This window comes from Micromesistius poutassou (assembly GCF_964030765.1).
Source record: "Micromesistius poutassou genome assembly, chromosome: 14".
Classification (NCBI taxonomy): domain Eukaryota; kingdom Metazoa; phylum Chordata; class Actinopteri; order Gadiformes; family Gadidae; genus Micromesistius; species Micromesistius poutassou.
In genome coordinates, this window is record NC_140284.1 from 12,243,759 (window position 1) to 12,271,267 (window position 27,509).

The 27,509-nt window shown below is 44.5% G+C and overlaps 1 protein-coding gene across 2 annotated transcripts; it reads right to left on the bottom strand.

Annotated features, from left to right (window-relative positions):
* Positions 1-1,600: 1,600 nt before the first annotated feature.
* On the bottom strand, positions 1,601-26,659 carry cwc22 (CWC22 spliceosome associated protein). 2 transcript variants are annotated; one of them, XM_084478163.1, is made up of 20 exons: positions 26,567-26,659; positions 26,133-26,187; positions 25,320-25,639; positions 25,073-25,236; positions 19,249-19,506; positions 17,657-17,785; positions 13,958-14,126; positions 12,412-12,465; positions 10,675-10,810; positions 9,861-10,067; positions 9,219-9,281; positions 8,765-8,857; positions 8,534-8,618; positions 8,391-8,451; positions 7,506-7,583; positions 6,055-6,207; positions 5,617-5,744; positions 3,700-3,801; positions 3,433-3,602; positions 1,601-3,038 (listed from the first exon to the last, which is right to left on the bottom strand). In XM_084478163.1, exons 2-20 carry the CDS (start codon positions 26,185-26,187, stop codon positions 2,248-2,250), a joined length of 3,216 nt encoding a protein of 1,071 aa, XP_084334289.1. In that variant the 5' UTR covers positions 26,567-26,659; the 3' UTR covers positions 1,601-2,247. The 2 variants fall into 2 exon arrangements, with proteins under 2 accessions (XP_084334289.1, XP_084334288.1); XM_084478162.1 differs by lacking the exon at positions 26,567-26,659 and adding an exon at positions 26,462-26,520.
* Positions 26,660-27,509: the final 850 nt, after the last annotated feature.

Consider the following 27,509-nt stretch of genomic DNA (forward strand, 5'->3'; position numbering starts at 1 on the left):
CCAGAGTCCTATTTCATCCAGTTTATTTGCCAGTGACCGTACATTGGCTAGGAATATGCTTGGTAGTGGTAGATTATGTGGGGTTAGCCTTAGCCTAGCTCGTATGCCACCCCGCTTCCCCTGCTTTTTTTTTACGGTCTTGATGCCGCCTCCTAGCCCTCCTTTCCATGAGAGCTGGTATGCTGGACCATGGTGCCCTGGCTATCTCCAGTGGTAGTTGAAGATCTAGAAAAATGTGGCTTGTGCAGTGAGCATAGATGTCCAAAAGTTCTTGTCTATCTTCTCCTATATTTGTTTGTTGAACAGACTAACTGGTAAACACCAGTGGACCGTCACTCCAACGTCTGAGGGCTAAAACCCTCTTATGCCTCTTTTCCACCGACAGTACCAGCTCAACTCGCCGCGACTTGGTTTGGTTCCAGGCACGTCGTGTTTCCATCTAAAAAAGTACCTCTTCAACGTGGGCGGTCATAGAAAAGAACCTCTCCAACGTGGGCAGGTTGTCATTAGGGTTTAATCCCGGGAGACGGGATTCCCGGGAAATCTGATCCAGACTATTTCCTGATTCCGGGAAAGGTTATGACCGGAAATGGGAAATAAAATAAAATAACGCAATGAGTCTATTGTTGTCATACGGTAACGTTGATGGAGGCGAAACTCGAGCCTGGGGAAAGGAACACGGCGAAACGCTGATCCGTGGCCCCCTCGGGAGCGGGTCTGTGGACTCCAGCCACGCCGGACACAACTTAACTTCCCGTGATTATTCCCGTTTGCAGCCGTTAACACTCTGCTGGCCAATCAGTGGCCAGCAGCCTGTTTACGTCATACTAAAGTACCAGCTCAGCTCGCTTGGAACCTCGACTGAGGTGCTACTAAAAAAAGTACCAGGTACTTTTTTTGACGATGGAAACGCAAAAAAAGGCGGGCCAAGTTGAGCTGGTACTGTCTGTGGAAAAGGGGCATTATAAACAACCGTCCTTGACTTTATCCATCACACGATAACACGCATTATACCACACACCATGTTATTTTAGTTTGAGTAGTTCCTTCACTCGTTCAGAAAATAATGTAGTATTGTACTTTTGCCTTTTCTTCAGTTTTCGAGATTTCCTTTTGCTCCAAATCAAATGTTTTATGATCACAACAAATGTTTTGGGTTATATCGCTTGGTTCGAGGATTGAAACTCTTTAAATGTCGATTTTCTGCAGTCAATGGAGAAAATGAATGCTAAATGTACTTCGGAACCAGAGCCATTGAAAAAGGGGGCGGTCCATGTGCAATACTAAACTGTACTAATAATATTATTGGTATAATACTCAATGATCATAATGACCACCATAGTCAATATACTTTAACATATTAACCTTGTTAATAATTTTATCAGGATGGCATTATCCTTATTTAATATATAATATCTAATATCTAATATATATTACAATTTTTAAATATTTTTTAATATGAGCATTGTTGATCTCAGTGGCGTACATGAGGACAGGCTCACTTTCTTTATCCCAACCCCAGGCTTCTTCATTATAGATAACACCAATTCAACATTTGGAATTTATTTATTTAATATGAAATCATTTAATTATTTATCCCAAAAATATTTATTCTAATACGTACATTTTAAGAATTGGTGTTTTCATTACCTCCAAACAATATTACCACCTTTAACATGTGTGTTACTCCTTCAGTATTGTTTGTGTGGTCATTGAACTAAATAAACCAGGTCTAACGGCCTGATTGGTTTTGTCCAGCACCAGTTTTCTAATATGGGTGCTCCCAACCCAGCCAGCCTCTAGCCCGCTGGTGTCCAGAATCAGACGGCCGGAGCCCACTAGCCCGCTCCAAACACCTGGACAGTCGCCCTGCCGTCTCCTGCTCTACGTGAACCAGTGCGGTGCGTCAGACCCGACCCGGATCTGACTCCTGGAGTCAGACCGTGAGGTCCAATTTGAGAAACACAGATTGATCACTGATCATAGCAAACAGATTCTGATGCCATCGTACCGCGAGGATCACACCTAGGTTATTGTGGGTCTGATTAATTGAAGATTCGGTTTATCGTTGCCGTCTCCACATGGGAATCTACAGACTGCATTAACACTATGGACTTCATAAGAACTCCCCTGGCTGTGTAGCGTGTGTAAACAGGGCCGCAGTACAGTGAGTTATCTTTAATAATGATACATGTGATCATAACAAATACAAAAGAAATGGCAGTCTGGGGTCAAAGGTTAGGGCGTTTACCTCCTCTCCTCTCTGTGGCGGTTTCTGTCTCTGTTCTCTTTATTCTTCTCCTGCTCGTCTCTCCCTCGCCTCTCCCCCTCCGCGCTTCTCTCCCTCTCCTTCCTCCCCCTCCTCTCTCCCTCCACACTCCTCCTCTCCCTTGCTCCCTCCACACTCCTCTCTCTCTCCTTCCTCCCTCTCCTCTCCCCCTCAGCGCTCCTCTCTCTCTCCTTCCTCCCTCTCCTCTCCCCCTCAGCGCTCCTCTCTCTCTCCTTCCTCCCTCTCCTCTCCCCCTCAGCGCTCCTCTCTCTCTCCTTCCTCCTCTCCCTGTCTCCCTCCACACTCCTCTCTCTCTCCTTCCTCCTCTCCCTGTCTCCCTCCACGCTCCTCTCTCTCTCCTTCCTCCCTCTCCTCTCCCCCTCCACACCCCTCTCTCCCCCCTTGCTCCCCTCGGCTGCCCTCTCTCCATCTTTCTCTCTCTGCCTCCATCTTTCTCCCTCTCCCTCCCCCGGTCCCTGTCGCCCTCGCCCCACCACTGGCATCGCCTCCCCTCTGTCACGTGCACGCTCTCGCTCCTCCAGCTCACGTGCACGCTGCTTCATGTGTGCGGGTGGTGAGACCCTGCGACGGCTCATCCCCCACGCCTCCTCCTCCTCCTCCTCCTCCTCACTGCTGCTGGCGGCACTCGCTTTCTTATTGACCGTTTTCTTCTGTTTTGATTCCTTATTGGATGCTTTTTTGGAGGCTTTTTTGTGGGAGGAGCTTGTCTTGTCTTTTTTCTTCTTCTTCTTGTGCTTGGAGTCCGAGTCTAGAAACACAACGTCACCATAGTTACACCAGCAACTTGTCTAGAGTCACTACAGTGAAACAGCAACCAGTCAGTCTAGAGACAGTGCATCACCCTAGTTACTATAGAAACGGGTCTAGACATATCCATAGTCACCATAGCAACCAGTCTAGAGACACAATATCAACATCGTAACCATAAAAATCTGTAAAGAGAAACAGCAACAGAGCAACATGTCTAGAGTCTAACAAAAGGATATCATAATGGTTACCATAGCAACCATTTTAGAGAGAAATTCCCATGCTTAGCATAGTTACTGGTCTAGAGACAATATCACCATGGTTACCATAGCAATCAGTCCAGAGATCCATCCCCATAGTGTCCATTACAACCAGTCATGGACATAGATATGTACCTGAGCTAGAGCTGCTGCTGCTGCTGGAGGAGTCGCTGGAGGAGTCTGACTGGCTGGAGTCTGAATCCGATTGGCTGGACGAGTCGTCTGAGGAGTCCGAAGATTCCACATCCTGCTTCTGAGTCATGATAATCTTAGGAGCGTTCTTCAGATGGTCCCGCAACTCATCCCTACACACACACACACACACACACACACTGAGTGTCCCATGCTAACGAGCTATTGCTAAAGGTGCTAGGTGTGTGTATGTCGAGTAGGGTGTATTACGTTAGACCTCCCAGGCCAATGGAGGTGAAGAAGTTGATGGCAAAGCGCGTGTTGCGGGGGTTATCACGAGGAAACAGACCCTCAAAGAACACCTGCAGAGAACTACGCAAACAAACACATTTCAGACAACGCACATCCTGCACATATCTGAAGCTCTTTGAAGGTCCTAGCCTAGCCTAGTCCTAACTAGACCTTCGTACTCATTTCATTCATACCGATGGTCTAGAACTGCTATAGAGACAAATGATTGCTCACTTGAAGGCGGATGCTGTTGAAGTTTAAAACCTATTGGCTCTGCCCAGTGCCACTCCGGATCTGCCTTAACCAATCGCTAACGTTTGGTCGTGATGTATTTCATGCACCGGGGTTCTGCCGGAAACCACATTGCGGACTAGGCTAGTAGTTAGGGTTAGGGTTAGTTTGACTACAACTGAAACTCGCGCACAACCTGTGCGTCACTGTCAGGCTGCGCCTCCTGTTCGCTGATTGGAGGGAGAAACCAGGACAAACTTGAGGGCAAAGAAAGCGTGCGAACATACAGCACTCCCAGACCGAAGTACTGAAGGGAAATGAAAATTGAGCGGAAGTACGGAGGTGGGTGGAACCAGGCTAATGGCATGCTATTTTATGGATGCTTTAATATAGGTGTTAGTGGGCCCCTAATATAGTACTTGAAGCCCTTCAAGAAATTCAGCCTTGGTGCAGAGTTACAGCCACTACGAGCCAGTCCCACAATGAGCTCTCCACAAACGCGCCGTTTTTAGAGGCGGGTCAAGGTGGAGGGTGGGGGTGTGGCCCTGAGCAGCTTGTGGCCACGGTACCATGCGCTAGTGTTTACAGTGGAACACTGAACACTCCGGGTGCTCCGGTGGGAGTCCTGGAACTCTATATCTACACAATATCATATTATATTATATTTAGATATCTATACAATATATATTATCATGGTCAAAAGCTGTTTGTGCCTCCTGATGATATTATGAAGCTCAAACGACTGCGTCGGGTTCTCAGACGCCTCTGGTTCTTCCACTTCCACGTCAATATTAAGTACAGACTGAACCGCGAAATGGAGGAGAAAGGGATTGTTGCCCGGGGTTGTCTCCAGCGGGCAGCGGGCGCACACACGGGCAGCGGGGCTTCGGCGGACAATCCTAGGCAAAAATCCTTTTCTCCTCCATGTCACGGTTCCCAATTCCTTCTCAACCATGGCCGAGATATCCCCCACTACGAATCTTGTTGTGGAAATACTAGAGACCTCAGAGAACCCGACGCAGTCTAGTCTTTTCACCAAATGGGAGCTTTATGCAAGCTTGCATTATTGTGTTGCGTGTTATGCGCCATAACACCAACAGCAGAACGGTTATCCAAATAACAAAGAACACTTGCGTTAAAGTGTTTGTATTCACACACATGTGGTGCTCGCACGGTCCTAGCTCATTGTCTCATTGGTGGGCCAAATTCTCTGGGTGGGCCAAGCAGAGAAAGGGGAGGTAACATGGCCCCATATGACGACATATGGGGCCAGATCCCAAATCTGCGCATTTGAGCGTTCATTTTTTCAAAGGCGGAGCAAGATACCAACTGCTCGTTTTACACCTAACGCAATTTTTAGCTACTGGGGGACCATAGGCAGGCTAGGGGAACTCATATTAATGTTAGAAAACCTCATAAAGTGAAAATTTCATGCCATGGGACCTTTAAGATGCTGATGTGGTATTTAGCTCCTATAAATCCCTTTATCTCTGTTTAAAATAACATACCCCAGGCAAATATGTATGCACTGATTGTATTGATTTGCAGCGCATACATGATTCAACTTATAAATTAAAAATCCATACAAACTGTAATAACGCCGATACGTTTATCCATTTCATTCTGGTTTTGTGAATTGATAACTTTTGAGTATTGAGGTCTTACATGTCTTTGAGGCGCTGGTTGAGGCGGGGCAGGCCCATGTAGGCACATAGCTCCTGGAAGAGGATCTTCACGAAGATACGACTAGACGAGGTGGTGGTGTCCTCACTCACCTTGATACACTCCATCACCTGGGGGAGAGAGCATGTACCTATTATACTAAACCCACAGATACACTCCAACACCGAGAGAGAGAGCATGTTCCTATTATACTAGAGACACTATATTATAGTAGACAACTATTATACTAGAGAGACACTATATTATACTAAAGACACTATATTATAGTCAAGACTATTATCCTAGAGACACTATATTTTACTAGAGAGACACTATATTATACTAGAGAGGTACTATATTATACTAGAGAGACACACTATATTATACTAGAGACAATATATGACTGACTGACTCAGTGTGTGTGTGTGTGTGTGTACATACGCTCCAGGGAACAGAGTCTGTATAGAGCAGGTGAGCGAAGAGCCGCGCTACGTTGCGTAGCTTATTGGTTTCCAGGCGGTGGATGGTCTCGTACTGCTCATTGAAGATCCCCTCAAATGCCTCCATGTAGTCCTTCTTCAACACACAGAACCTCTACACACACACACACACACACACACACACACACACACACACACACACACACACACACACACACACACACACACACACACACACACACACACACACACACACACACACACACACACACACACACACTGAAGAGGAACAGATCCACTCCTCCCTCTAAAAGGGTCTTGAACCAGACAGCAGAATCACCTTTTTGTCAACACATCATTATTCCTTTTATGTTCTAATCGTATTTAAATATAGAGAAAGCTGTACTACAATAGCAAGTACTGGAATATGAGTACTATGGCTTTGAGTCCGCTCATCGGTCCGATTTCACTGCAGCCTGAAAGCATCCATAGTCTAGAGCAGGGGTTTTCAAACTTTGTTTGTGTGTGGTCCACTATTTGTAATCAAGAATTTTCACGGACCACCGCATAATACACATAATAAAATGTCTACACAGTCCTACCTGAATTACCCGCACCTCTTAATAGGCCTACTAGCACTAAAAATTACTGGTCATGGTATCAGTACAACAGGCTTTGCACTAGCCTATTTTAGTAATCACACAATAATTTCAATTTAATTTCAATTTAAAGTATATCATTATATTTGTATATCAATATACATATTTAACATTTTTATGGGAATTTCCTGGTAAAATGAATGTTTCCTGGTAAAATGAAAATTATTATTTTATATTTTATTTCGCTTTTTTCACAGACCACCTGCAGTACCGTCACGGACCACACTTTGGGAATAACTGGTCTAGAGCAAGCCTACTTCCAGGTATCACAAAGTAAAAAGGGGGTTGGAAAGTTTGGATAAATCCCATGAAGAAAAACACAGTCAAGTGTTCTATTGGTGTTTAAGGACCAACCCATCATCATTAGTAATAACCCTTTCCCTTAGATCAGGGGTTCCCAACCTTTTTTATTCCAAGCACCGGCATATTCATGAAAAAATGTGGAGGACCGGTAGTCAATTTGAATGCCTTAATTTTCTCATTTTTAAACAACGGATGTGGCTGTTTTTCACGATGGTTTATTTATTATGATATGTATATCCTAAGAAAATAATAATAATATATATATATTTTTTATCTTTTTCTGGAAAATTTACCGGGGCTTATTAAAATATAAGGCCCGGTACCAACGGTTCCACGCATCGGCTCCATTCCAGGGCCCGGGATTCGGAATCATTGCCTTAGAATATCCCCATCACTGGGGTATTGGGAAACGCCATACCTTTTTATTTAGGCTAGGTCAATTTAATTATTTAGGTTTTTTTTGTATTAACACGCAAACACACACACTCACCCCGGCCAGCAGACCGAAAAACTTCTCGTATGTTCTCTGCTGGGCACAGCAGTCCAGGATCATGTTACACAACTCCTTCTGCAAGATACACAACATAAACACACAATATTACAGACTACACAACTCCTTCTGCAAGATACACAACATACGTACACTTACAATACACAACACGTTCTGCACGATACACAACATATACACACACTGCAAACCTCCTACGAGATACACAACATATACACACTAGACAACTCCTTCTGCAAGATACAATTTACTAGGGATGCACGATATGGATTATTTTCAGATGGTACCGATAACAAAATTTGTTTTTTAATTGCTGACACGGCATAAAATATTAGTCAAAACCTGTATTTGTGACTGATATCACTAATCATGTTGATGCCAACACTACAGATTAAACCAGAAGGCTCTACTAATCAAGCAAACCATGAACCATCACATATTCTAATCAAAAACTGTTTTGTAATCATTTTGAATGCATCTTAGAAATCCATTGTATATGGTGTTGAAATAGGTGTTAAAGCAGGATCTATAAGGATGTTGCATGTTGGTGTGGAGACTAAAATAGGTTAAGTGGCCCCAGCTTAAATAAATGCCCACCAGGAACAACATCCACACTGAAAGGGAACTAACCAGCATCACTACTGTGGTGGCATTTTAAATAACCAAACATCTCAAGAGCACTTCATGGCGTTTGAAAGTTCTTTTAAGTAAGAAAGAACTTTGATATCCAACAGATATCCACTCTCTGGATTCCAGCGCTTTGAGCGGGGAACTGAAGACGGGATCCTCTCAGAGGCCATCACCAACGGGACAGGTTGTCACTCATCCCTTAGACTAAGAGACCCAACAGTGTGTGTGAGAGCTCACCGTCTGGCTGTCAGGGAACTCCATCCTGATAAGCTTGTGAGCACACTCCTCAAAGTCCAGACTGAAAACAAGCAGAACGCCGTGAGTGAGGCAGTGAGTGAGTGAGCGAGCGACGGACGGACTGACCGAGTCTGTGTACACACCTGGACTGGATGGCCAGGTAGATTGTCCTTCTGAAACTGACCAGGTTGACCTCCGTCTCATCAAAGATGGTAATCTTCTCCTGTCCTACACACACACACACACACACACACACACACACACACACACACACACACACACACACACACACACACACACACACACACACAGTTACTCTGATCCCTGGGGTCAGCTGCCTGATGCTGCTGCTCCTCCTTCTTCTCTCATATTACCTTCCACCTCCGCCTCGTCCTCCTCATCGTCATCATCGTCATCGCTGTCATCTCCCTCCCCCCCGGAGTCACTGCTGCCCTCATCCAGGATCTCTGCAACACAACAGCATACATTCATACAGACCACACTATAGTATACACATACATCAGTATATACTTTAACTATTCATTATTGTTATTACTATATGTGATACATTTGTGAAAGTGATAGATATTTATATATAGAGATAGCTATCTCTATATATAAATATCTATCTACAGTATTACACTTTAACCATTAACTATAACAATTAATTATAACAACATTAACTATAACAATGAAATAATGAGATTCTGGCTGTAAGGCGACCTGGAGGGTGAGAGTCATTAACCCCAATGAGCGCTATAACATCGTCATTGGGTCCGTATAGTTCAGTGTGTAGTTCAGTGTATAGGCTGATTCATGGTAACACACCTTTCTTGATGGTTTTGTATTTTTCCTCATTTTCCAGGAAATCAGGATCCAACTTGAAGACATCTGTATGGATAGAGGAGAGGTTCATCAACATGTCAGGGATGCAGTCTCCATCCTCTGATAGAGGCCCCTGGCAGGATGGGCGATGTGAGGCCCCACCATGTTTGATGAAACGGGCGGGCTCAACAAACACAACATATATATAAAACCAAGTCCAATAATGTGTTGTCTGAACCACATCTCAGAGTACAGCAGAGTACAGTTCTCAACTCCTTTCATCATACATTTATGTTTATATAATTATAAAGCTTGTGTTGTCTCAACGTTTGGCAGTGTATGAAACTGAATACAGTAATTGTGTGTCTTCTTGTGTCTGACACACATCTCCATACATGGCCTGTTCTATCTGAAGCCCTCAAACAAAAAGCACCACAGCAGCATTTTTGTAACTGATATGGGCATGGGCCTAAATTTGACTGAAATTGGTAGGCCTGATAACCATTATAAGATCACTTTATTTTGACATGTGTAGTGTTTTAATACATCGATTCAGTATGTGTGGTGGATGGCATGTGAAGCAGCCTACCCTGGCCCAGAGTCAGACCGGCCTCTGGGCTCTCGGGCGTCAGCATTAAGACTCACTGAGGAGGTCTTCGGTGTTGTACTCGTCCTCCAGGGGCATCATGTGGGTGAACTGGTCCTCCTCGTCCACCAGGTCCAGGCCATCCGGGATCACCGGGTGGTCTTTGAAGCCGTCCTTGCGGATTGCGAACATCACCTCGATCATGTACTGGACACGCTTGTCGATGGCAGACTCGTGAAGGATGTTCCGCAGACGCTCAAAGATGGCTGTGGGCGGAAAGATTAGGAAAAACATTTCAGGGTTTATTAAATATAAGGAACACGAGAATTTTATGATTGACTTTTATAACAAAAATAAAATGTATAAGTGTAGTTGAAGTGTAGTCTAAGTGTAGTTGAGCTCGCCGTTTCGGCTAAAATTCGATCACGGATTTGAAAGTGTTTTGGGATTAGAGTTCTAAGCCCAAAACACTGCCGTGGGTCGTTATACCATGCTGACGACCCACGGCAACTTTGTAATACTTTTCAGTACCGTCGTTGAGTATGAGCATTACAATGGGCAATATGGTATATAAATTGCTTCACAAACCGTAGTGTTGTACTATAAGTGTCCAGAGAAACCTAACACTCACTCAGGGACATCAAAATAAACCTCTGATCGGACAGAGCTTCACCCTCCACACACACCGTAGCGTTAAACTGGAGGGGTCTGGGAAACCTCAACCTGATCATTAAGATCTTTAGGGGTGTGTCGCATGACTGCTAACTCATGTCTTGCCAGAACACGGGCACTCTTGGGAAGAAGAACCCTTGGGCTGCAAGTTCAACATGTGTAACGACAACTACGACCACCAGTAAGTAATGGTTCCAGTACCGTTGATCCCCCGCGGCGACACCTCGGTGAGCTTTAGACCGCACTCCTTCAGGAAGGCGATGGACACCTCTACACTGTCGTCTGTCGGCCTCTCCAACAGAAGAGTCAACATCTCCAGGCTCAGGACCTCGTGAGCCTGTGGACAACAGATATGATTGAGGAGGTAGAGGAGAGCTCAGGACCTCGTGAGCCTGTGGACAACAGATACGATTGAGGAGGTAGAGGAGAGCTCAGGACCTTGTGAGCCTGTGGACAACAGATACGATTGAGGAGGTAGAGGAGATAGAAGAGAATCGGCATCGGCCGATTTTTTCCTCCGATTAATTTTTTTGATTTTTTCCAGGATGATTTACAGACAGTTCAAAAAATGTTCCCTTTTTAAATTGAGACTTATAAGATTTGTTATCATCATTGTGTCATTTTTACGATGTAAATTGAGGGAGCAGAAGCAGTATCAGTTCCAAATATGGAAAATTGCTATCGGCGTATAGGTCATCGGCTAAGGCTGATGAAAAAAAAATCTGTATCGGTATAGGCTAGGGATGTCACGAGAACCGATACTTCGGTACCAAGTCGATACCAAAATTCAAAAAACGTGACGGTACTCGTTTTTCTTAGTACCGTAGGTACCGAGGATGCAATTCCTCCGGACGTCACGTGGGCAGCATATACACCTACACGGGAACATGGAAGACGGCAGCTGCAGCGAGTGCGACAGCTCCGCCTCGACTCGTCGATAAAAAGAATAGCAAGAGTCGTGTCTGGAAGTACTTTGCGTTTGGAACACTGCGCCGCGTGACTGTTTCAGACGGGACCCGTTTCAATGTTGCGCTTCTAAACACGCATGGTACGACTGCGTTCGGCATCACTTACTTGATGTTGTTTTGATTGAAGATCGGCAGGTTGTAGTAGGTGCGGCGGTGAATGTGTGCGTGCGTGTGCGCGTGTGCGTGTGTGTTGCGAGCGTATGCAATTTCAAAGTAAACAAACCAACTCAAAGCCGATGCATGCATCCAAAACTATTCGTTCAAAACCAAATAAACAAATCAAAAACAGCGTTGCTTATTCGCTTCAAATACTTTTTCTTTTCAAAACTTGGTAATTAATACGGTGCGGTACCGAGCGGTTGAAAACAATGTTGGCGTCTCCTGTGGCTGCCTTGCGCACCTGCGTTATATTACTTAATATTAGGTTGGAAGTTATGTTTTAAACCCCGCCGGGGTTTAAAACATAACTAACTAATAATTTTAACCCCGCCGGGGTTTAAAACATAACTGCTGCACGCAAGTGTAAACGCGAGCCGCATAGCTGCATGACTATGCATGACTGCATGACTTTCAGCGCGTATTATTTTTTTAAATTATTATTACTTGAACGCTACATGCCACTGTTCTTTTTTTGTAATGTTAATAGTGGTTTATTTTTATTCATTACTTGAAGGCTACATGCCAGTGCCACTGTTTTTTGTAATGTTTAAATGTTTTTAATAAATAAAGTACATGGGATTTATTGTTTTGTTTTTGACCGTGGTATCGAATTGGGTATCGAGAATCGTGGAATTTCACTGGTATTGGTAACGACTACTAAATTTCTGGTATCGTGACATCCCTAGTATAGGCCCTAAAAAAATCCATATCGGTGGAACCCTAGTAAAGAGGACAAGTCCAGAGGATGGAGATAGATCCGGTCATGTATTGTCATGTGACTGGAGCGGTCGTATCAGTCTTGAGTTCTTACCACATTCTGGTTGATGAGGTGAGCCACAAACTTGGAGGCAGTCAGACACTGTTGCTGTAAAATAAATAAAGTATTTATCCAACATAAATCAAACACTACATTCAAGGTGCATTGAGGGGCATTTAGCAGTGAATATCCTGCCACATATACACTCGACATTGCACATTTTGTTAACTTCCATGTTGGTTTTCATTAAGGTACTTTAACAACAAGCAATTATTTACCACGTCAATAAAAGAATAAAAGAACATGGCGACATCATAGATGCTGTTGAGAATATTTTGGCTTTAAGAAAAAAATATTTTAAAGTCACCAAGTAAGATATTAGACAGCACTAGCCTGCAAATAGCCGTTTAACCAATCACAGTTGGTATCTGTCATAGTGACAATGGTCACTGTACAAGTTGTAAGACATGGTGGAGGTAACAGCCTATGAACCTCTCTAAACAGTGTTTTTAGTGCATCCAAAGTAGTGATCGACCGACCAATATTATCGGCCAATATTTTTTGTGTATCGGCATTGGCCGATTTTTTCCTGGCATGATTTACAGACAGTTCAATGAATGTTCCTTTTTTAAATTGAGACATGTAACATTTGTTATCATCATTGTGTCATGTTTGATATAAATTGATGGAGCAAAAGCAGTATCACCTCCAAATATCGGCTCAAGAAAATCGGTATTGGCGTATCGCTCATCGGCTAAGGCTGATGAAAAAAAATCGTTATCAGCCCTAAAAAATCCATATCGGTCGATCCCTAATCCATAGTGGTAAACTACCATCATAGACCTGTAATCATCACCATCTGTTACATGTATTGATCATTCATAGTGGTAAACTACCATCAAATACCTATAATTATTGCCATCTGTTAGATGTATTGATCATTCATCTCGATAGCAGCCTGCGCTAAAAGCAAGGTTTACTTGCACTGCGTGAAAATGGGTTGCTTTTGAAAACATGAAGGTGTGCACTTGTATCGCAACAGTTTAGTTTTGGATTCCAACTTTCTCAGAAAGAACGATAGCCTACTTTTAGTTATTGAACAGGGAAACCACATCCAAAATGAATGTCTCCAAATTAATTTACATGGGAACACTGATCATAACCCTTTTGTATTAAAAGTGAAACTCCAGTATAATGGGATTCTCTGAATACATAGATATGTTGTTGAAAGGAAGGAGCATAAACTGGTCTATGTTACATGGGGTTGAGGGGTGTTTCTTCACCAGAACATTTCTTATTGAAAATGCAGCATATTTTTGTGGTATATAATGTCAATAGTTGACACGATTCAGTTTGTCTGTTTTTTCTGTTTTTCTTGCTTTTCTGTGTTGTTAATTCATTCCGTGCCTGATGTTAAAGGAATTGAAGAGTGAATAATACAGACATGTGAGCCAGTGGTACTACCTCTGTCCTGTATTATTTCTGTCGTCCATTAGGCCTACCAGGTTGAGTAACAGAACTGCCGCCGCGTTTGGTCGTTTGAGGAGTTGCACAAGGAAAGACCTAGAGCCTGAGCCGTCCTCAAGGCAGACAGATGTACCTTGTCGTTCCTCCGGTAGCCCTTCCTGAAGCTGAGGACCAGGCGTTTGAGCATGAGTTCTCCGATCTGGGGGAACTTGGAGTTGATAATGGCGACCACGGCCGAGTACACGTGGGTGAAGATGGGGGAGGCACTCTGGGCCTGGAGCACGGAGCGGGACAGGAGACCCCTGAACAGACCACACGTCACGCTTTACTACACACAATCAATACTCAATACACATGAATTAAATACAAATCTATACACAATACAGTTAATACAGACCACTAGTAAACTAGTCAAAACAAATGGAAATGTCTAGAAACATGACAAGATTTACCACATTACAGTCTGGGGCCAGACAACATTGTATTATAAGAACCATTTGAAATGCTAATGTAATGTTTTCATAACAAAAACCTTTTATATGAGGCATAAAAGTGTGACATTTTTCAGCGTGCATTATTGCAGTGAGCTCAGGAGGTAAAATCCATCGAACCATCGAAAATCAAAGTTTTGTATGTGAAGAGACCTGACTCTGGCCGTCATCAAACTGGAGAAAGTCGAGGATAAGTCAACATAACCCGAGGGAACCCCCTAGCGCACAGTGCTGTTCACCTCAGCAGCGCTGGTGGGTTCCTCTTGGGGTATACCACGCCGGTCCGGGCGGTCGTCGTGCAAACATTGCACGGCGTTCAAACCTCCTTGCTACTCCTCATGTGTGGTGTGGTGAATGAAGACTCTCCTTCTATGGAGGCCATGTGTGTTCTGAACCTGGAAGCCCTCAGGAACCCAGTCAGCCCCGGACTGTTGAGTGGATCCATGAAGCTACGCTCCATGACGTTGGAATTGTACTTTGTGCGTTATTAAAATCAGAGCGGAAGGGGCTTATTTTCCCGATAATGACCGTCGTTCTATACATTATCCCTTACATAATGCAGGTTTAATAACGCATGTATGATAATGTATGTTAATGTCTGTATGTATAATAACGCATGTATGATAATGTATGATAATGTCTATGATAATGCATGTATAATAATCCATGTATGATAATGTATGTATGTATGATAATCAGGGCAGGAATTTCACCGGCGGCCACGACGTTGCCCCGCTATCTGGCCGTGATGGCCTTCTGAATATCGTACACCCATCGTCCACTGTCACCTTGCTCTGCCCGTTTTGTTTTCTTCTTCCTCTCTGCCTTCTCCTGTCAAGTCCGCTCCGACCACAGAATGTTAGTACATTTTGTAGTACACTTGATTGGTCAACACGACAGTAACGTTATCAACAAGTGTGACCAATAAAAATGCAAGCGTTAAAGAGCTCTCGTTGACCGGCTACCCGATCGGTACAGCACAGTGATCCCAAAGACGACGTGACAATAAATGTAAGCGTTCGAAAAACGATTAACAAATAGCTTTCTTCTGAATCAAATAGCTGAGTAGCTTAGCTCTTTTATTGACCAAGTAATGCGGTAGCGTCCACACAAGATACATTTTCTCAAGCATTTCTGAAGTTCCAGTGCAGTGGAGCTTTTTGCTGCCCTCTGAAGCCCAACACAAACCACCGCCGTAGCGCAGAGCAGCGTCAAAAAGAACGCCCCCATTATTTCAGACGTACTAGCCCACACCAGTGGCGCACGTCGGCGTGCCGCCCAGCTAAGCTTCACGCCACTGTTCTATTCCCTAGTGTCGCCGCGTGTGAAAGAGCGGCGGTGTAAAGCTGTTTTATACATTCCGGCTTGATTCAAGTCCTGTAAATATGGAGATGTTGATACAGTAGATTAATAATTCCACAATGCAAAATGAATGAGCAATGACAGTAGATAAAGTGACTAAACTGTAAACAAAGTGCCCGACGGGACATAAGTAACTATGAATTAATGTGACGATCATTGTAAGCACAAACAGAGGATCATGGGCATCAGGGCCATATAGTCATGTAGTCATAAAACAACTGGTATAACGTTATGGTAGCCTATAGGGATGTCACGAGAACCGATACTTCGGTACAAACTCGTTTTCCTACAGTACCGTAGGTACCGGGGATCCAATTCCTCCGGACGTGACACAGGCAGCATGTACAGCTACAAGTGTTGTAGTCAGCCGTTAAATGCCAAAGGAACACGGAATATGTCAGCTGCAGCAAGTGCGACAGCTCCGCCGCGACTCGTCGAAAAAAATAATAGGAAGAGTCGTGTCTGGGAGTGCCGCGGGTCTGTTTCAGACGGGACCCTTTTCAATGTTGCGCTTCTAAACACGCATGGTACGACTGCGTGCGGTATCACTTACTTGATGTTTTCATTGAAGATCGGCAGGTTGTAGTGGGTGCGGCGGTGAATGAATGAACGTGTGTGTGTGTGTGTGTGTGTGTGTGTGTGTGTGTGTGTGTGTGTGTGTGTGTGTGTGTGTGTGTGTGTGTGTGTGTGTGTGTGTGTGTTGCGAGCGTATGCGATTTCAAAGTAATAAACCAACTCAAAGCCGATGCATGCATCCAAAACTATTCGTTCAAAACCCAAAAAACAAATCAAAAACAGCGTCGCTTATTCGCTTCAAATACTTTCTTTTATTTTCAAAACTTTGGGAATTAATACGGCGCGGTACCGAGTGGTTGAAAAGAATGTTGGCGTCTCCTGTGGCTGCCTTGCGCACCTGCGTTATATTACTTAATATTACATTGGAAGTTATGTTTTAAACCCCGCCATGCACGCAAGTGTAAACGCGAGCAGCATAGCTGCCTGCTTTCAGCGAGTACTATTTTTTTTTTTTTACATGCCAGTGCCACTGTTTCTGTAATGTTCAAATGTTTTTAATAAATGAGAATGTTGAAGTACATCAGATTTATTATTGGATTTTTTACCGTGGTATCGAATTGGGTATCGAGAATCGTGGAATTTCACTGGTATTGGTATCGACTACTAAATTTCTGGTATCGTGACAGCCCTAGTAGCCTATACCAACTATGTTTGTTGATCAGCTGCTTTCAAAACATAACCACAACGGTGCTGCAGTGCGCGGAAACAGCGCACCTCGGCACTCCGGCCGGCTTGAAACTGCTTAGGATCAGTAAGTGACGCCTCCGCCAGTGTTGTCAGATTGACCGGGAAATCTGGCAACACTAGCGACCCCCATCACGGCAGAGGGAGGGTTATTGTCATTTTGAAATAATCGTAATTATAATGTGTAATTTAAAAATATATATTACTTGTTATGGCAAATTCTAATCTTATAGACAATAATACAGTTTTAACATTTAACAAAATTCAACAAATTCACTGAACTTTTTCCTTTTGAAAAAGTGGAGAATTATCGCAAAAGGGCTCTTCAAGATGCAGATAAAAACTGTAAAACAACTGTTTATTAAAAAGGTGTTAATGCTTTTAGAAATGGATTTGTCTATTTAAGTCAAATCAAAATCATGTTTTTTTAACGTATCGCCTTCATGCCCTGGCATGTGGCCTTTGTGCCCTCAAAAAAATTGCCCCGCTGCAGGCCAAGTGGCCTAGCCCCTAAAATCACGAAATTCCAGGCCTGATGATAATGCATGTATGATAATGTATATGTGTGTATGATAATGCATTTATGATATTGTGTGTATGATAATGTGTGTATTATCATGTATTTATGAGCATGTATAAATGATAATGTGTGTATGATAATGCATGTATGATCATGTGTGTATGATAATGTATCAGGCCTAGTAAGCACAGAGCCTTACCGTCCCCTGACGATGTTCTCCTGAAGCAGCTCCTGGATGATCATGGCAATGTTGGACACATTGACCTTGTTGATCAGACCATTGATGGACTTCTTCAAAGCCTCCCAGCTCATCCTCTGATAGGCCAGGCTATAGCCGGGGGGCGGGAAATAATAAGTTAGTCACATTTAAAGCTATCCAAAGCTGGTTTGAACATAAATAATACAGTTTCATACAGTTTCTAACCCACCTGCTCTAGCCTCTCTAACTAACCTGGTCTAGTCAGTCAATACGTTTACATGCACAGCTTAATCCGATTAAAGCAATAGTTTGACTATGCTCCGCAATTGGACAACTGCAACTACGGTACGATAGGTGGTGCTGTACCCATTTCAACTAGTGGTCATAGAGCCACCGGCTGACCTCTTTACGTCAACAAACCCAGGCGGCATTCGAGAAAGATGTAGACAGCTCTCAGTTCACTTCGGGTCCATATCATTTCTCCAGCCGGAGGAGCTCTGCCGGCGGAGGATTCCGCATGCGATCGAGAGGTCGGAACAATGGAGCGTCTGAGAAATTATATGGACCCGAAGTGAACTGACAGCTGTCTACGGAAAAGAACGCTTTGACGCGATTCAATCTGGACTTCAGAGAGTCAAAGCCAAAGTTCCTTTCCCCCCAAATTCCTTGGCCACCATGGGCGAGATAACCCCCCTACAAGTCTTTACTTGTTGTGGAAGTACCCGAGAGTCGGAGAACCCGACACAGTCTGTAAGATTCATAATATCAGAGAATATCAGTTTGGCCGCAGCGCAATGAATGAATAAAGATCGTAGTAACTACTTTACAACCTCGTTGATGAGCAACATTTAGAAAAACATATACTTTTAATTCAGCCTTGGGTGAAACCGAAGCGTAGTGTGTGTGCTTCCACCTTACCGAATGCATGCCATGCGCGCTCCCGCGGCGGGGGATACAATTCTTATAGGGGGTAACTACATTCAACTGGCTTCCTCCATCTTCTGCGCCACCTTTTTAAATAAATCGCTGTTTCTCGTTTTCCGACGACAACAACACGACTATCATCTCCTTCTACTTCCGGCTCACGGCCTCCGGAAAAGATCTTGAGCATGCGCAGAACGCATAATCCAATCCCAATCCGTACATGCATGCTTAATGCGACTAACAATCGAATAATCTAGGGGTCTTAATTCGACTGAGAAACCCAATTAGATTTTAGCTTGACTAAGGTGTATACATGCATCTTAATAATCCAATCATAGTTGGACTAACCCAATAATTCGACTTTCTTGAGTGTCATGTAAACAAGTGATCAGGTCCAACCTGGTCTAGTCAGTGATCAGGTCTAACCTGGTCTAGTCAGTGATCAGGTCTAACCTGGTCTAGTCAGTGACCTAGGTCTAACCTGGTCTAGTCAGTGGTCAAGTCCAACCTGGTCTAGTCAGTGACCTAGGTCTAACCTGGTCTAGTCAGTGGTCTGGGACTAACCTGGTCTAGTCAGTGATCAGGTCTAACCTGGTCTAGTCAGTGAACATGTCTAACCTGGTCTAGTCAGTGGTCTGGGTCTAACCTGGTCTAGTCAGTTGTCTTACCTGGTCTTGTCCGTGATCTGGGCCTGCATCATGCGCAACTTGGCAGGGGGGATGTAAGCTCCTCCCGTCCGGCTCAGGATGGGGTCTAGCTCCTGCTTCTTCTTCTTCACTGGAGGCTCCTCTCCTGCTGCTGGCTCCTGATTGGCTGGGCTAGAGGATCGACCCCTCCTCCTGTGGTCAGTCTCTGGGTTTCTATTGGACCACCGATCAGACCGCCCACCCCTGTCGCCATCATTGTAGTGGTCGTCATAACGACGTCTGTGGAGAGCAGCAGGGAGGAAGAACGAGGTGAGCAGTAGTAGCGTACACCTTTTAAACCTTTCTGTGTAAGATTGTGGTGGAGTTGCACAAACAAACAAGATATTTTGTCTGTGCTGTACATATCCTGCTGTATGTAATGTACCCTACTGCGTTTGTACCCTAACGTAAGGAGCACATTTAGTCTCGTACATGTAAGTGCTTTGACGGTATGGATGTTTTCTTGCTCCAGAGAAAAATAAATGTATCAAATGTAACCCCGCTTTACCTATAGAGTATGACCACAGCTTTGTTTTTATTACTATAGAACCAACAAGGTTAAAGGTTATATTAGCGATGCTAGGCCGAAACATAAATGATCACATTCATCTGATCTTTCCTCACGATCCGCTAGCCGCCCGCCCCATCAGCAGGCCGTCAAAAAAACGCGTCTCTGTAGGCAGCCTGTGCTCCGAGATCGTACACAAAAACAAATGGTACTGCCAACCGCTCAAAACCAAAATAAATAGTATTCCAACCAATCACTGACAAGGGGTGGGTGTTGTGGGGTTTTGCGCTGCGTTCATGATAGTTTTTACTGGATGCATGGAACACTGAAGGGAGGGGCAAGCTGGCTCTGTTTGTTTGGGATCTCGCTCCAAATACCAACAGAAGTGATGTCACCCAACATCGCTGATACAACCTTTAAGATAGAAGCGCACCGTTGTGATTCGTTTTACAGTATTCCCTTGCAAAACTAAATGGGTTGTTGACAAAAGGACATGTTATGTGTGCAAGTAACAAGGTAGATTCTTCCGAATGCGAGTCAATTATTTAGAATATAGTACATAATGTCATCACTTGATCTGTGAAATCATTCAATCTCACCGTCCCTAGTGGGTACTGTGTTGTCGCTTTTCCACCGCCAGTACCAGCTCGACTCGACACTCCTTTTTTGCGTTTCCATTGGCAAAAAAAAGTACCTGGTACCGGGTACTTTTTTTGAGTACTACCTCCGTCGAGGTTCCAAGCGAGCGGAGTAGGTACTTTTGTGTGACGTAAACAGGCTGCTGGAAACTGATTGGCCAGCGGCTGTAAATGGGAATAATCACTCAAAGTTAAGTTGTGTCCGGCGTGGTTGGAGTCCACAAACCCGCTCCCGAGGGGGACACTGATCAGCGTTTCGCCGTGTGTGTCGCTCCATTCCCGGGGCTCGAGTTAGGCTGCGCGTGGTTGTGTGTGTCTGGCGTGGCTGGAGTCCACGGAACGGCTCCGGAGGATCAGCGTTTCGCTGTTTCGTTTTAGTGTCATTCCTTTCCTAGGGCTCGAGTTTCGCCTCCATCAACATTACCATATGACAACAATAGACGCGCAGTCATTGCACTTTTTATTTTATTTTATTTCCCATCATAACCTTTCCCGGGAATCAGGAAATAGTCTTGATCAGATTCAGATTTCCCGGGAATCGCGTCTCCCGTGATTAAAACCTAATGACGACCCGCCCATGGTGGAGAGGTTCTTTTCTACGACCCGCCCACATTGAAGAGGTACTTTTTTAGATGGAAACACGCCTGGAACCGAGTCGAGGCGAGTTGAGTCGAGTCGAGCTGATACTGTCGGTGGAAAAGCGGCATATGTATCCTACTGTATGCAGCATCTGTACTGTATACAGCCTACTGTATGTACCGTACTGTATGTAGTGTCTGTACTGTATACAGCCTACTATAAGGACTAGTGGTGGGAAAAATAATTGATTCTTCGATGCATCGCGATTCTCTCTAGAACGATTCCGTCTCGATGCAGATAAGTCAATAATCGGAACGACAAAAAAAAACTTATTTTTTTATTTGTTCGCCTGCTGCAGAGTGCTCCAGAAAACTCTTCTTTCTGCCTGTGGGTTCTCTGCACAGAGAACCGACTATCTAATATAAAATATTAGATAAGGTAATTAATCTGTTGATTGTCTTTAATGCTCATCACAAAAGTAGGAAGTGATTAGCAAACTGAGTAGCAAACTCAGATGTATATATATTTTTGAAAATCACGCATGGAAATGTACACATAAAACATTGTTGCATCGAGATGCATAGATAATCGTTTTAGAATCAAATTGTTGACCTCTGAATCGAATCGTGAGTTGCCAAGAGATTCCCACCCCTAGTACGGACCCTACTGTATGCAGCATCTGTACCAGTGGAGGCTTCTCCAGTGAGGAGAGGGAGGAAGGTCCTCCTTAACATTGTTGAGAATAAAAAGTGTACTGTAATGAATTAATGCCCTTAAATATGACTACTTTAATGCCTTTGTATATGTAATGTTCGTTTCCCTGGGTAAAGGGACATTAGCACCCCCTATCGCCTATTGAATATTTCTTCAGGGAGGACGTTCCTCCCTCAGCCATTGACTCCCATTCATTTCTCGGGCACTACTGGTGGCCGGTGAATAACACGGGGTTCAATGGGAGAGAGGAGGAAAGTCACTCCTCTGAGGGGGTGGGACTAGCTAAGGGATCTGAATCGCATCAACGTCTATTCACAAATAGGCTGGAGCCCTGGCTGCGCTATGAACCAATAAGAAGAAGTCCTGGCTGCGCTATTAACCAATAAGCAGGAGCCCTGGCTGTGGAGCCGCCCGGAGCGAGGGTTTATCCCCTCAAGTCTCTAGGCTACGAGAACCAACGAACCCGCTCGTATGCCTCGTTTCCACTCGTATGCCTCGTTTCCACTCGTATGCCTCGTTTCTACTGTTCGCTGCGGTACAGTGTGGCGGTTTGCTTTTCTTGGCGTTTCCATCGAGCGATGCGGTTTGGTGCGGCTCGGTTAGCTTATATATCCACCGCCAAAAGTCTGCCGAAATAAACAACCTGAGTCTACCTATTTTTCGACACTCCTCCGTTGGGTTACCAAGCCGTCTGAAAGGGTGGCGAAAACGTGGAGCTACACACGCCGTTATTCTGAATCACTTTAAAAATATCCAGGTCCAGGTATGACCAGGTCACTGATATCTTTGCAACACAAACAGCGAGGAGGAATGACTTGATCTATAAATGAAGTCCCTCTGTGTGTGGCATGCTGCCACACCCTCATAGTAGTAATAGTGATCATAGTGTGTGTGTGTGTGTGTGTGTGTGTGTGTGTGTGTGTGTGTGTGTGTGTGTGTGTGTGTGTGTGTGTGTGTGTGTGTGTGTGTGTGTGTGTGTGTGTGTGTGTGTTTTAATAAATTAATGGTAGGTTTTGGACAAATTTAGTTTCAAGAGCGCATTATTGTGTGACTCCTAACACAGGGTATTTTCAACTACTACTAATAATTATAGTAATGATAATTAAAGCAAAATGCGCACATAAAAATGGCAAATTAAAAAAATGTAACGATATCTCTGCCCTTGGCGTGGCATGCTTGACCAAATTTGGCCCTCTGGCAAAACTAATTGGGGAACCCTGGTCTATTGTATACAGCCTACTGTATGGACACTACTGTATGCTGCGTCTGTACTGTATGTACCCTACCGTGTGTAGTGTCTACTGTATGGATCCTATTGTGTGTATCCTACTGTATGCAACGTCTGTAATAGGGATGCACCGATCCGAATTTTTCAGTTCCGATGCCGATACTGATGCTGGGGCCTTGCGTATCGGTCGATACCCGATATCGATCCGATATCAGTCAGCACGTTTACATGCAGAGTCATAATCGGCTAACTAAACAAATAAGACCTCAAAAGGACTTGTAAAATACATGTAAACACCTTTATCCAATCTACTTCGCACAAAAATCGGCACATGAACGGACAAGCTAAATCGGATTATAAATAAATAATAAAAACGAGAAACTGCGATTTATTAAGAAAGTTGGCGCAGAAGATGGAGGAAGCCGGTGAATGTAGTTAGCCCCCATTTATAAGAAGCGTATCCCTGGCCGCGGGAGCGCGCATGGCATGCATTCATTAAAGGTGGAAGCACACAGACGCTACGCTTCGACTTCACCCAAGGCTGAATTAAAAGTACATGTTTTTCTAAACGTGGCTCATCAATGAGGTCGTTAAGTAGTAACTTCGGGCACATCTCTCAAAATAAACGTTTATTTCTTCCGACGTCTTTATGATCTTTATTCATTCATTGCGCCGCGGCCGAACTGACGGGGATATTCTCTGATATTATGAATCTAAGACCGCGTCGTGTTCTCCGACTCTCGGGTAGCCTACATCCACAACAAGTAAAGACTCGTAGTGTGGTTTATCTCGGCCATGGGGGAGAATGAATTGGGGGAATGCCGTATACGGACGGGCGGCGGAGGGGCTGCTCCGGTGGGAGAAAGATGTTTTCAGCAGACAGCTGTCAACTCACTTCGGGTTGGCGATTTATTTAAAAAGCTGGCGCAGCAGATGGAGGAAGCCGGTGTCGTGCCAATGTAGTTACCCCCTATAATAAGTGTATAATCATCAACATGCATTCAGTACACACTACGCTTCGATTTCACCCAATGCTGAATTAAAAGTACATGTTTTTCTAAATGTTGCTCATCAACGAGGTTGTAAAGTAGTAACTACGATCTTTATTCCTTCATTGCGCCGCGGCCGAACTGACGGGGATATTCTCTGATATTATGAAACACGACATGGAGGAGAAAGCGATGTTTTCAGTAGACAGCTGTCAGTTCACTGTCAGTCCATATCATTTCTCTGACGCTCCATTGTTCCGCCCTCTCAGTCGTATGCCGACTCCTCCGCCAGCAGAGCCAGCTCCTCGGGCTGGACTCCGCATACGACCGAGGCAACGCTCGCTCTACCCGCATTGCAAACAGCGTCGAGCTAGTTGGTGTGGTGAGGCTGAAATATCTCCAAATCACAGACCCCTTCGTGCGCCCCATGCTGTCTGTCACAGCAACTCCACTCAATGCTCACGCGTCGCGGCATGCATGACGTAGCCCGTGTCGCGTAATATGTTTTAAAATATTATTTAAAAAGGGACGGATCGGTTTGCTTTTACAGATACCCGATCCAGCTAAAATGTTGATATCGGGGCCGATATCCGATCCTAATATCGGATCGGTGCATCCCTAGTCTGTAATGTATACAGCCTAGTGTATGTACCCTACTGTATATAGCGTCTGTACTGTATGGACCCTAATTTATGCAGCGTCTGTACTGTATGGACCCTACTGTATGTAGTGTCTGTACTGTATGAACCTCCTCTATGCAGCATCTTTACTGTATACAGCCTACTGTGTATCCTACTGTATGCAGCGTCTACTGTATGGACCCTACTGTATGCACTGACTACTGTATGCAGCGTCTGTACTGTATGCAGCCTACTGTATGTACTCTACTGTATATAGCGTCTGTACTGTATGGATCCTACTGTATGCAACGTCTGTACTGTATACCCTACTGTGTAGTGTCTGTACTGTATGGACCCTACTGTATGCAGCGTCTGTACTGTATGGACCCTACTGTGTAGTATCTGTACTGTATGGACCCTACTGTGTAGCGTCTGTACTGTGTGGACCCTACTGTATGGACATTACTGTATGCAGCGTCTGTACTGTGTGGACCCTACTGTATGGACATTACTGTATGCAGCGTCTGCACCTTATGTGGCGTCCTCGGTCTCGACTCCGGTCTCTTTCTCTGGACCTGGACCTTGACTGGTCTCTCTCTCTGGACCTAGAGCGGCCTCTCTCTTGGGACCGAGAGCGGTCTCTCTCTTGGGACCGAGAGCGGTTGCTGGGTGGGACGGTGTCGTGCTCTGCTCTCTGGAGGAACAAGTATACAGTGGTCAGCTCGGAGGAGACATTAAAAGGGCGTAGGTTAGCTATTATCACCTTGTACTTTCTACCTTGATCTGAGCAACATAGCTCCTAATCCTCCTCTTGGTGCCCAGTTCTTCTTCATCACTGCTACTGTCTGAAGAGCTGTCTGTAATAAGCCCCCCCTCTTTAGGGCTGGATCCACCAGTAGACCTCCCCTCATTGGGGCTGGATCCACCAGTAGACTCTCCTTTCTTGGGGCTGGATCCCCCAGTAGAGCCCCCCTCCTTGGGGCTTGATCCCCCTGTAGATCCCCTAGGGCTGGAGACCGGGATCTGGGCCTTCTCTGTGGGGCTGTTGGCTGGTGACGCCTGGCGATATGGAGGACTCCACTGAGCATCCACCGAGGCTGCAGAGGTTAGGGTTTGACACAATCAGTATACAACATTGTGGTTACAGATTAGAGCCGCAAATTAATATAAACACACAAGGACTAAAACAATCCCTTTAAACGTTATTGCAGTTTGAAATTGCTGGCCGATGCGTCAGTGAAGGTGTCCTCCCAGAGCTCGCCATCGTGTCCCCTTTCTCTGCTGGGTTTCAAGTCAACTCTGATTGGTTGAGCATTGAGTGTAGTAGTGTAGTGTTTTGTTTCCGACCACCAGACACGAGTATATACACAATTCAGCTTAACACAACTACAACATTAATACGAGTACTAACACAATATGTGAGGAATAATAACATGATTTCTAACACTTTAACATGAACACATGTTCAGGTCTCTAAAGCAGTGCTCAACCTCAACAGGCCAAACCTGAAAACATTAAACACATAAGGATCAACACTTCACCATGAACACATGAGGACCAACACTTCACCATGAACACATGAGGACTGACCGTTGGGATCCTTCTCCTCAGACCCGGACGGTGGACCTTTCTCCGATGACGCCATCTGGGCAACATTTAGATATTAATATTATATTATATATACATATTATCCAGAACATTGACAGAATTGTTTATACACACATGTCACAACCATCATGGGTATATTATTATAAACGTTATATTGTAGGGCAACCACGATATATTATTATTATTGTGGTTATAATCCTATTATTAATGTAAAGTTAACTTTAATCAGGTCGTTCCTACTGTGGAGCGCGGCTCCTTCCTATGTTAGCTCTCCGATGCTAAGTAAAGTTAGCTCTCTGATTCTGACCCACCCTAAATAACTCCATTAGTTCAGCTCGTCGCTGTAACCACCGCCACCATCCCGCTCGTTCGACCTGTTATTCAAGGGGTTGATATATGTTAGTGTTGCCTCTTACCTGTACTTTATTGATGCTGAACCACGGCGCCAAAACAATGCTGGCTCCTGAGAAATGAACTCCGGAAGTGTTGAAGTACTTCCGTGTTGTGACCCGAGCGGCGTCGTAGCAGCTGAGAGGTCCGGCTGCAGCGCCGGAGCCGCGGCCTGTGGTACTGCAGGTCCGTTTCTTTCGACGTTTTGTGTAACAGTCGGCCCCTAGCCCCTAGCCCCTAGCCAGTCGAGTTGCCAACGTTCATTTTTCTTGTTCGATTTAAATAAATCAATGTGTCATTTATTTAAATATTTATTATAAATAAATAAATATATATATAAATATATATATATATATATAAAGATAGCTGCGGAGAGGAACAGACATGAAAACACAGAAGTAACCAACCTGACAAACCTGTCAAAGATCTACGGAATGTGTTTTTCGTAGGCGCAATCTGGAAAATTCATGAATATTAATGAGGGGATAGTCTGAGATTATCCAATCACGTTGGTTTAAATCCCTGATCCAATCTAAAAAGGCTAAAATCCGTCATGTGACCGCAGGGTAGGTAACTTAAATTGTAATGTATATTAAACTAACGTTAGTCAAACGCATTTCTCTGATAGGGTTAGGGTTAGGAGTCTGCGCGAGTTTGCCTGACAGGCTGCCTGTCCAATCCTAGCGCTTGAGGCGGGACTTTTACCGGATTGCGCCTACGAAAAACACAGTCGTTTACGGATTCTCGTTTTTGCATAGGAAATTTCCTTAGGAAAGGTGCCTCGATGCATTCTTAACCCTCCTTCAGCATAGGTTACTCCTGACCAACCTTTACGAAAGGAAAGGAGATATTGGTATCCCATAATCCTTTACGGCGGCAATATTTAAAGAAACAGGCCATCGACAAAGTTTAACGATTCGCAAAGACACATGAGAGAAAATGAGAGGTAAAGCAGAAGAAGAGAAGAGA